The sequence below is a fragment of the Pseudophryne corroboree genome, chromosome 1 (assembly GCF_028390025.1).
Source record: "Pseudophryne corroboree isolate aPseCor3 chromosome 1, aPseCor3.hap2, whole genome shotgun sequence".
NCBI classification, from domain to species: Eukaryota; Metazoa; Chordata; class Amphibia; order Anura; family Myobatrachidae; genus Pseudophryne; species Pseudophryne corroboree.
In genome coordinates, this window is record NC_086444.1 from 686,850,247 (window position 1) to 686,861,372 (window position 11,126).

Sequence of the window (11,126 nt, forward strand, 5' to 3'; positions counted from 1 at the left end):
CACCGGAAATCTTCCCTGTAGACCCTATCCCCAATCCGCCTCTGGTGACATGTTTCAAGAGATATGAACGATTTGGTCAAGTCCAGACTCTATATTTTCAGGAGAACTGTAGAGATAACTTCCTGTTTAATATGTGGGCAGGGAAGTCAAATGTAAGGGAGGAGAACCTGTAAACAAGCATAAAGACGTGACGGATGAATTATAGAATTTGCTAAATCTTTAGTAATATGAGGAGGTACTGTGCTAGGAGATGGTCAAAGTAGACACTAAAAAAACAGTACAGCTGAGTTTGATTTGATGTGTATTTGTTAATGAGTAATCTGTAATATGTTTGCTAAGACTGTGAGTGATGCAAATTGAAGCATGACAAGACAACTGTGTGTAATAGACAAGGTTTAAACATCAAAAGGGTTTTTACATTTGAGCGGCAAAATCATCAAGGCATATGGATACAGAAGAGTTAAAATGTTAAAATAGGTTTAGATGAACATGCATATTTAATATCACAGTTAACACTAAACAGAGAGCGAGAACAAGGTATGAGGATGTTTTTGAGCAATGAAAAAAAACCAAGCATTGCTGTGTTCAGAAAGGAACAATTGGAAAATCTGTCAAGTGGACGGGAATTATTGGACTGACTGAGTTCTGTCCAGGGTTCAAGATATCAAATATATTTGCCAATTAAAATAAATTTAAGCTGTGTAACTGTGATCTTTGATACCACAACTTAATTTTTTGAGTTGCTGAAAACATGTACTGTAGATACGTTGCATGTTTTCTTCAATAAACTTTTGATTCTTGCTCGTCTGAGTGCAAATAACCTACAGTATAAGAAGGAATCAATAATTTGCTTTCATTGTCTCACTTGCAGTAGGTTGAGCAACACCGGTTAGTAAAAGAAACTGCACATTTGTACTTTTAACACTTTATCAGTAAATGCCCCCATAGTCAAATATACAATATATATAAATATGTACAGTACTGTATTTTGTAAATATGTAAATATGTATTTTTGTCCTTTCAGAGTTTTTGGAAAAGATAAATAAGCAATATATAGCAATGCAATATGATAACGCAATGTGTGAGATACAGGGGACAATTACATTCCAGAAAAGAGTTCAAATTGCCGTTGCTGCGCCATTTAAATGCCTGTAATGGCACCACATCTTGCACCCTACACACCCCCCACCTCCCCCCCGCCAAATGCCAAATTTGCTAAGAAGTGCTTGCTACCCTAATGGGCAGCGAACAATTTTGTGCGATATTAGGTTGCCGTAAAAGATGGCTATTTGCCCGCAATTGAATTATCCTCATTGTTCTCTTTATTGATCTGCCATGTTGTGAGCGTGGGCACCTACATTTCCACCAAAGTGCATAGTTTTAGGGAGCAAGGTGATGGCATTTGTGGTGGTTCAAAACATTTCATCCACTGATGGAAAGCCTAGGACAGAGTTACAACACTGTTCTAGGTACTGGGTAGAAGCATGCATGCACCTACAGCAAGCTACAATTAAATTTTATTTTGTGGAACAAACTGATCAATATGAGAAAAGGAGTGGAGAATATTCTCGGGGCAATCAATGCCTTAGATGCACTGCCATTCACGCTCTGCAAACCACTTCTACTCTGCTCTAGCACATTCTGGACCACCCAGTTATATTTTTCTAGGTGAATTTTTGCTAATATAGAAAAGCTAAAAATGGCATTTATTGTGTGTAAAAAAGTGGGTTAAAAATAGTGATGTGCACCGGACATTTTTCGGGTTTTGTGTTTTGGTTTTGGATTCGGTTGCGCGGCTGTGTTTCGGATTCGGACGCGTTTTGGCAAAACCTCCCTGAAATTATTTTGTCGGATTCGGTTGTGTTTTGGATTCGATTTTTTTTTTTTACAAAATCCCCTCAAAAACAGCTTAAATCATAGAATTTGTGGGTCATTTTGACCCCATAGTATTATTAACATCAATAACCATAATTTCCACTCATTTTCAGTCTATTCTGAACACCTCACACCTCACAATATTATTTTTAGTCCTAAAATTTGCACCGAGGTCGCTGGATGAGTAAGCTAAGCGACACAAGTGGCCGACACAAACACCTGGCCCATCTAGGAGTGGCACTGCAGTGTCAGGCAGGATGGCACTTCAAAAAAATAGTCCCCAAACAGCACATGATGTAAAGAAAAATGAAAGAAAAAAGAGGTGCAAGATGGAATTGTCCTTGGGCCCTCCCACCCACCCTTATGTTGTATAAACAGGACATGCACACTTTAACAAACCCATAATTTCAGCCACAGGGTCTGCCACACGACTGTGACTGAAATGACTGGTTGGTTTGGACCCCCACCAAAAAAGAAGCAATCAATCTCTCCTTGCACAAACTGGCTCTACAGAGGCAAGATGTCCACCTCCTCCTCATCGTCCGATTCCTCACCCCTTTCACTGTGTACATCCCCCTCCTCACAGATTATTAATTCGTCCCCACTGGAATCCACCATCTCAGGTCCCTGTGTAAATTCTGGAGGCAATTGCTGGTGAATGTCTCCACGCAGGAATTGATTATAATTCATTTTGATGAACATCATCTTCTCCACATTTTATGGAAGTAATCTCGTATGCCGATTGCTGACAAGGTGAGCGGCTGCACTAAACACTCTTTCGGAGTACACACTGGAGGGGGGGCAACTTAGGTAAAATAAAGCCAGTTTCTGCAAGGGCCTCCAAATTGCCTCTTTTTCCTGCCAGTATACGTACGGACTGTCTGACGTGCCTACATGGATGCGGTCACTCATATAATCCTCCACCATTCTTTCAATGGTGACAGAATCATATGCAGTGACAGTAGACGACATGTCAGTAATCGTTGGCAGGTCCTTCAGTCTGGACCAGATGTCAGCACTCGCTCCAGAATGCCCTGCATCACCGCCAGCGGGTGGGCTCGGAATTCTTAGCCTTTTCCTCGCACCCCCAGTTGCGGGAGAATGTGAAGGAGGAGCTGTTGACGGGTCACGTTCCGCTTGACTTGACAATTTTCTCACCAGCAGGTCTTTGAACCTCTGCAGACTTGTGTCTGCCGGAAAGAGAGATACAACGTAGGTTTTAAATCTAGGATCGAGCACGGTGGCCAAAATGTAGTGCTCTGATTTCAACAGATTGACCAACCGTGAATCCTGGTTAAGTGAATTAAGGGCTCCATCCACAAGTCCCACATGCCTAGCGGAATCGCTCTGTTTTAGCTCCTCCTTCAATGTCTCCAGCTTCTTCTGCAAAAGCCTGATGAGGGGAATGACCTGACTTAGGTTGGCAGTGTCTGAACTGACTTCACGTGTGGCAAGTTCAAAGGGTTGCAGAACCTTGCACAACGTTGAAATCATTCTCCACTGCGCTTAAGTCAGGTGCATTCCCCCTCCTTTGCCTTTATCGTAGGCAGATGTATAGGCTTGAATGGCCTTTTGCTGCTCCTCCATCCTCTGAAGCATATAGAGGGTTGAATTCCACCTCGTTACCACCTCTTGCTTCAGATGATGGCAGGGCAGGTTCAGGACTATTTGCTGGTGCTCCAGTCTTCGGCACGCGGTGGCTGAATGCCGAAAGTGGCCCTTAATTCTTCATGCCACCGACAGCATATCTTGCACGCCCCTGTCATTTTTTAAATAATTCTGCACCACCAAATTCAATGTATGTGCAAAACATAGGACGTGCTGGAATTTGCCCAGATGTAATGCACGCACAAAATTGGTGGCGTTGTCCGATGTCACAAATCCCCAGGAGAGTCCAATTGGGGTAAGCCATTCTGCAATGATGTTCCTCAGTTTCCGCAAGAGGTTGTCAGCTGCGTGCCTCTTCTGGAAAGCGGTGATACAAAGCGTAGCCTGCCTAGGAATGAGTTGGTGTTTGCGAGATGCTGCTACTGGTGCCGCCGCTGCTGTTCTTGCTGCGGGAGGCAATACATCTACCCAGTGGGCTGTCACAGTCATATAGTCCTGAGTCTGACCTGCTGCACTTGTCCACATGTCCGTGGTTAAGTGGGCATTGGGTACAACTGCATTTTTTAGGACACTGGTGACTCTTTTTCTGACGTCTGTGTACATTTTCGGTATCGCCTGCCTAGAGAAATGGAACCTAGATGGTATTTGGTACCAGGGACACAGTACCTCAATCAAATCTCTAGTTGCCTGTTAATTAACGGTGGATACCGGACACACGTTTCTCACCGCCCAGGCTGCCAAGGCCTGAGTTATCCGCTTTGCAGCAGGATGACTGCTGTGATATTTCATCTTCCTCGCAAAGGACTGTTGGACAGTCAATTGCTTACTGGAAGTAGTACAAGTGGTCTTCCGACTTCCCCTCTGGGATGACGATCGACTCCCAGCAGTAACAACAGCAGCGCCAGCAGCAGTAGGCATTACACTCAAGGATGCATCGGAGGAATCCCAGGCAGGAGAGGACTCGTCAGACTTGACAGTGACATGGCCTGCAGGACTATTGGCTTTCCTGTCTAAGGAGGAAATTGACACTGAGGGAGTTGGTGGTGTGGTTTGCAGGAGCTTGGTTACAAGAGGAAGGGATTTAGTGGTCAGTGGACTGCTTCCGCTGTCATCCAAAGTTTTTGAACTTGTCACTGACTTCTGATGAATGCGGTCCAGGTGTCGTATAAGGGAGGATGTTCCTAGGTGGTTAACATCCTTACCCCTACTTATTACAGCTTGACAAAGGAAACACATGGCTTGACACCAGTTGTTCGCATTTCTGTTGAAATAATTCCACACCGAAGAGGTGATTTTTTTTGTATTTTGACCAGGCATGTCAATGGCCATATACGTCCCACGGACAACAGGTGTCTCCCCGGGTGCCTGACTTAAACAAACCACCTCACCATCAGAATCCTCCTTGTCAATTTCCTCCCCAGCGCCAGCAACACCCATATCCTCATCCTGGTGTACTTCAACAGTGACATCTTCAATTTGACTATCAGGAACTGGACTGCGGGTGCTCCTTCCAGCAATTGCAGGGGACGTGCAAATGGTGGAAGGCGCAACCTCTTCCCGCCCAGTGTTGGGAAGGTCAGGCATCGCAACCGACACAATTGGACTCTCCTTGGGGATTTGTGATTTAGAAGAACGCACAGTTCTTTGCTGTGCTTTTGCCATCTTAACTCTTTTAAGTTTTCTAGCAGGAGGATGACTGCTTCCATCCTCAGGTGAAGCTGAACCACTAGCCTTGAACATAGGCCAGGGCCTCAGCCGTTCCTTGCCACTCCGTGTCGTAAATGGCACATTGGCAAGTTTGCGCTTCTCCTCAGACGATTTTGATTTAGATTTTTGGGTCATTTTACTGAGCTTTATTTTTTTTATTTTACATGCTCTCTATTATGACATTGTGCATCGGCCTTGGCAGACGACGTTGATGGCATTTCATCGTCTCGGCCATGACTAGCGGCAGCAGCTTCAGCACGAGGTGAAAGTGGATCTTGATCTTTCCCTATTTTACCCTCCACATTTTTGTTCTCCATTTTTTAATGTGTGGAATTATATGCCAGTAATAGATCAACGTATAATACTGGTGGTCACTGGTCAGCAAAACTCTGCACTGTACTCCTATATAATATACTGGTGGTCCCCAGTCCCCACAATAAAGCAGTGTGAGCACAGACATATGCAGCACACTGAGCACAGATATGGAGCGTTTTTCAGGCAGAGAACGTATAATACTGGTGGTCACTGGTCAGCAAAACTCTGCACTGTACTCCTCCTATATAATATACTGGTGGTCCCCAGTCCCCACAATAAAGCAGTGTGAGCACAGATATATGCAGCACACTGAGCACAGATATGGAGAATTTTTCAGGCAGAGAACGTATAATACTGGTGGACACTGGTCAGCAAAACTCTGCACTGTACTCCTCCTATATAATATACTGATGGTCCCCAGTCCCCACAATAAAGCAGTGTGAGCACAGATATATGCAGCACACTGAGCACAGATATGGAGCATTTTTTAGGCAGAGAACGTATAATACTGGTGGTCACTGGTCAGCAAAACTCTGCACTGTACTCCTCCTTTATAATATACTGGTGGTCCCCAGTCCCCACAATAAAGCAGTGTGAGCACAGATATATGCAGCACACTGAGCACAGATATGGAGCGTTTTTCAGGCAGAGAACATATAATACTGGTGGTCACTGGTCAGCAAAACTCTACACTGTACTCCTCCTATATAATATACTGGTGGTCCCCAGTCCCAACAATAAAGCAGTGTGAGCACAGATATATGCAGCACACTGAGCACAGATATGGAGCGTTTTTCAGGCAGAGAACATATAATACTGGTGGTCACTGGTCAGCAAAACTCTGCACTGTACTCCTCCTATATAATACTGCTGGTCCCCAGTCCCCACAATAAAGCAGTGTGAGCACAGATATATGCAGCACACTGAGCACAGATATGGAGCGTTTTTCAGGCAGAGAACGTATAATACTGGTGGTCACTGTTCAGCAAAACTCTGCACTGTACTCCTCCTATAATATTGCTGGTCCCCAGAATAAAGATATTTGCAGCCCCCTGAAACAAAGTGAGAGGACGCCAGCCACGTTCTCTCACTATCATTTCCAATGCACGAGTGAAAAATGGCGGCAACGCACGGCTCCTTATATAGAATCCGAATCTTGCGAGAATCCGACAGCGGGATAATGACGTTCGGGCGCGCTCGGGTTAACCGAGCAAGGCGGGAGGATCCGAGTCGCTCGGACCCGTGAAAAAAAAAAGTGAAGTTCGGGTGGGTTCGGATCCCGAGGATCCGAATCCGCTCATCACTAGTTAAAAATAATTTTAGAGCTACAGGGTTTACTATAGATAACACTGAATTTTGTGATTCCTGTAGTGACACACAGATGTGAAGGGATGGCAGGCTTATCCTGTGACACAGTAACCCAACGCACTGTAAAGTGACTCCTGTGAGACAATTAAACTAAAGTTTTCCTCTCACAGCTGTGGTACAATAGATCACAATGCTGAAAAGGCGTTCTAGAAAGTCAGTCTGATAATAATGTTGCTGTACACTGAAGGATGACACTGGCATGTAGACTGTGCAAAGGACTGTCATGGTTGGGTTAATAAACAGACACTAAACTTACTAAACTAAACTAAACTAAACTAAACTAACTGCTCCATTTATTATGGAATTTCTGCAGTTGGCTCAATGTAAATTTGAACATTCAAGATTTGAACATTTGGCTTTGAAGTGAACCAACTTTTAGCTCAGTCAAACTATCTTACCAAATAAGGAAGGGAATCTGCTATTCTAGTGTCAAATATCCATAAACCAAATTATGTGGCGTAAACTGAGATGAACAGAGGATGGAGCGCCCCACGCTATGCATGGCTAACATAGCAAATACTTGCAACGCAGAATTGAACTTAAAAAATGGGTTAAAAAAACACAAATCTTGGGATCAGGTGTACACAGAGCTATACAAAATACACAGACATTGCACATTAGCAGCATACACAACAAAGCTTATACAGCTCTCATCTGCCTCAGAAACTTACAAAGGTCTCTCATGCAAAAAAAATAAAAAAAAAATTAACCAAAGCTAATTGTTGTTAGTCACTGCATACCTATACTTTGCACTATGTTAAAATATATACCCAGTTTTTGCGGGATCCGGATTGAAAGTCGACAGTAACTAGGTCGACAATGTCTAGGTCGACCACTATTGGTCGACAGTAACTAGGTCGACAGGGTCAAAAGGTCGACAGGGTCAAAAGGTCGACATGTTCTAGGTCGACAGGCCAAAAGGTCGACATGAGTTTTTCACAATGTTTTTCTTTTTTTGAACCTTTTCATACTTAACGATCCACGTGGACTAAGATTGGAACGGTAATCTGTGCCGAGCGAAGCGGATCCGGATTGAAAGTCGACAGTAACTAGGTCGACAATGTCTAGGTCGACCACTATTGGTCGACAGTAACTAGGTCGACAGGGTCAAAAGGTCGACAGGGTCAAAATGTCGACATGTTCTAGGTCGACAGGCCAAAAGGTCGACATGAGTTTTTCACAATTTTTTTCTTTTTTTGAACCTTTTCATACTTAACGATCCACGTGGACTAAGATTGGAACGGTAATCTGTGCCGAGCGAAGCGCCAGCGGAGCGAAGGCACCATGCCCGAAGCATGGCGAGCGAAGCGAGCCATGCGAGGGGACGCGGTGCACTAATTGGGGTTCCCGGTCACTCTACGAAGAAAACAACACCAAAATAACATTAAAAACTCATGTCGACCTTTTGACCTGTCGATCTAGAACATGTCGACCTTTTGACCCTGTCGACCTTTTGACCCTGTCAACCTAGTTACTGTCGACCAATAGTGGTCGACCTAAACATTGTCGACCTAGTTACTGTCGACTTTCAATACCACACCCTTTGCGGCCCTTTCAGAAATACCTGTACTAGTAAAAATATTCATAAAATATGAATAAATTAAACACATTAACAATTGAAACAACAAATATCAATGCTTTTAATAAACCTAAAGTCGCACTGACTCCTAATACTAAGGTTTGCTGAAAATTGTATAAAAGAGTAAAGGTTGTTTCTCTAATGCACCCTACACACTCAGCGATCCGCCCCCGAGCTGCCCGACGGCACATACAGCCGACTGGTGACCCGGCAGCAGGGAAGGAGGGGGTGGGAGTGAGGGGGGGAGTGAAGTTTCTTCACTCCCCCCGCCACCCGGCTCCATAGCAGTGCATGCTAATATGGATGAGATTGTCCATATTGGCCTGCATACATAAGTGACCCATCATCAACGATGAACGAGCATGTGGACGCGCATTGTTCATTGTTGGTGCCTACACACACTGAACAATATGAACAAATTCTCATTCATTAATGGACGAGAACTTTCATATCGTTCAGTGTTATCACCTAATGTGTTGGGCCCATCAGAATAGGAATATTGTGTGTAAGGTCTTATTGTAACAGAATACTGTCACTATATTTTATATATAAAATGATGCAGTATCTATCTATTGATAAGCTGCTATGTACGGAAAGCAATTAACACAAATTTGTCTATTGATCTTTCTATGTATGCATAATATAATGTTTATTCCCTCATGAAATAACTGCCAGTGTTTCCTAGATAATGATTAATAACATTTTGGAAAGCAGAAGCACCTGTGTGCATAACTGTTTCATAATGTGCGGGATTCTTTTTGGAAAGATGACTTTGTGTAGGAAAAGAATGATCACTGGTAATAGTGAGGGTCCGGGATGTAGGTGCCGGTATTGTGACCACCAGTCATATAACTACATCCCATATAGACAGTAGGTATCTTCTCTACAATGTGAAATGTCTCAATAACAATCATATAGTTTATTTCTTATGTAAAATTTAAAGTTATATGCTAAACAACTTTGTTACTTTGTTTTGGTACCTCCATTACTTAATGCAGAAATAATCTTTGATTTTTCTTTTAATAACAGAGTTCATCTGGTGTTCCTACATGAAGTGCACTAACTGCTCATTAGACAGGACCAATCTATAGTCTATTAGGATAAATGGTGGTCACAGTATCCACAGGTACCATCTGACTGCACACTACTGTTCTCCTAGATTCCATCTACTGATTTACCACCTCACCTGGTTTATTGGCTGTACTCTACTCTTTTGAGTTCTTACATTGCTATAATGATCAAGTTATTTATATATATATATATATATATATATAAAAAATAATAATAACTTTCCTCAAAGATTGCAGAAAATTGGTTAAGTGTTAAAAAGGATAAATGCTAGAAATCCTTCCAAGCAGTGCTACTACAGGCTGATAATATTTAACACTGTATAACAGCTTGGGACAACCTTATCCAATGCCAGATGTTATCTGTCTGAGCACAGGTTACTGCCTGCAATATACCTGTTTGCACTTGTCCTCAGCTGCCTTTTTGTCAGCTTCAGCTTGCTCTGCCCTGTCTATGGCATTCTCCTTATCCAGCTTCAGCATTTGCATCTTTTTCTTAATAGCTTCCATCCTGGCTGGAGTTTGTAGCCTGAGTGCAGAGATGAAAGGAGCTGGACCTTGTGCAAGGAAGGACTGTGTGAACTGCGGAGAGCACAACTAGAGGAAGATACTGTAAAGGCAGCTTTAAACACAGAGAACATTATTGGATGGTTTATTCCTCTGAGACACCACAAGACTTTCACTTACATCCTTTCCAAGGAGAGTCTTGGACTCATTTCAACTGGGAAATCTACTTCCCTTAGCCAGTCACCTTATTTGGGATTGATATTGCTGTAAAGGAGAAAAGAAAAGATTTGGTTTCCATTTTTAACCTACTGACAACAGTAACAGTGCTGACAAATGAACGCATGCCACAGATAAGGCTTATTAGCATATCTCGGGATATTTGTACAGTGTGATCAGCTGCCCTTTCAAATGGAAGTGGTGCCATGTCACCAAGTCACATGAACAAAAGCTGCTTGTAGAAACACAGCCCTGGCAGTACCCCTTCCATTAGCATGCTACGTGTTTAACATTATAACATAACTGTAGAATAGTTATATACTTGTTTATAATTTAGAATAAACACATATGGACAACGCTTTCCAACTTTTTTTTAAAACAATTCTAGAGAGGAAATTTGGATTCCTACATGGAAAATAATAGAGCATTATGCACTTTTGTTAATACTTTGCATATTTGTAATAATTGAAAAATAATGGCCAAATACACCTGCAAATTGAGGTAAGTGTATGCAGTCACAGGATGTAAATGGGAGATTGGTCACAATTCACACTAAAAAGCTTGTTTTGAAGTCATCAGGGCATTCCAAGATAAATGAGGGATGAAGTATTTAAAAGACTTATTTATAGTGCTCAAGATATCCTGTTGACTGGGACTCTTAGTAACATTCTATTAGTAACATTTCTTTAGCATCAGCATAAGCGTAGATATAGTGGGTGCAGAGGGTGCATTGCTATGGGGCCCAGAGGCTTAGGGGCCCAGCTCTACTGCCTGACTCATGCAGGTCATAAAGTTGTTTACTAGGTCCCAGAATTGCCAAGGCAGGAGCATGGACATCAGAAGCATTGGTCCATGAGCGTTCCTCTGGGCCGTAACCCTTCCAG

At 42.9% G+C, this 11,126-nt stretch overlaps 1 protein-coding gene across 2 annotated transcripts in view; it reads right to left on the minus strand.

Annotated features, from left to right (window-relative positions):
• Positions 1–10,127, minus strand: part of TPM4 (tropomyosin 4) — a 472,203-nt gene extending 462,076 nt beyond the window's left edge. The window contains exon 1 of one of the 2 annotated variants that reach the window (XM_063914761.1): positions 9,916–10,127. In XM_063914761.1, the coding sequence (XP_063770831.1) occupies positions 9,916–10,029 (114 nt within the window). In that variant the 5' untranslated portion in view covers positions 10,030–10,127. The remainder of the gene's footprint in view (positions 1–9,915) is intronic. The other variant, XM_063914760.1, reaches the window with a different exon arrangement.
• Between the last annotated feature and the right edge of the window lie 999 nt (positions 10,128–11,126).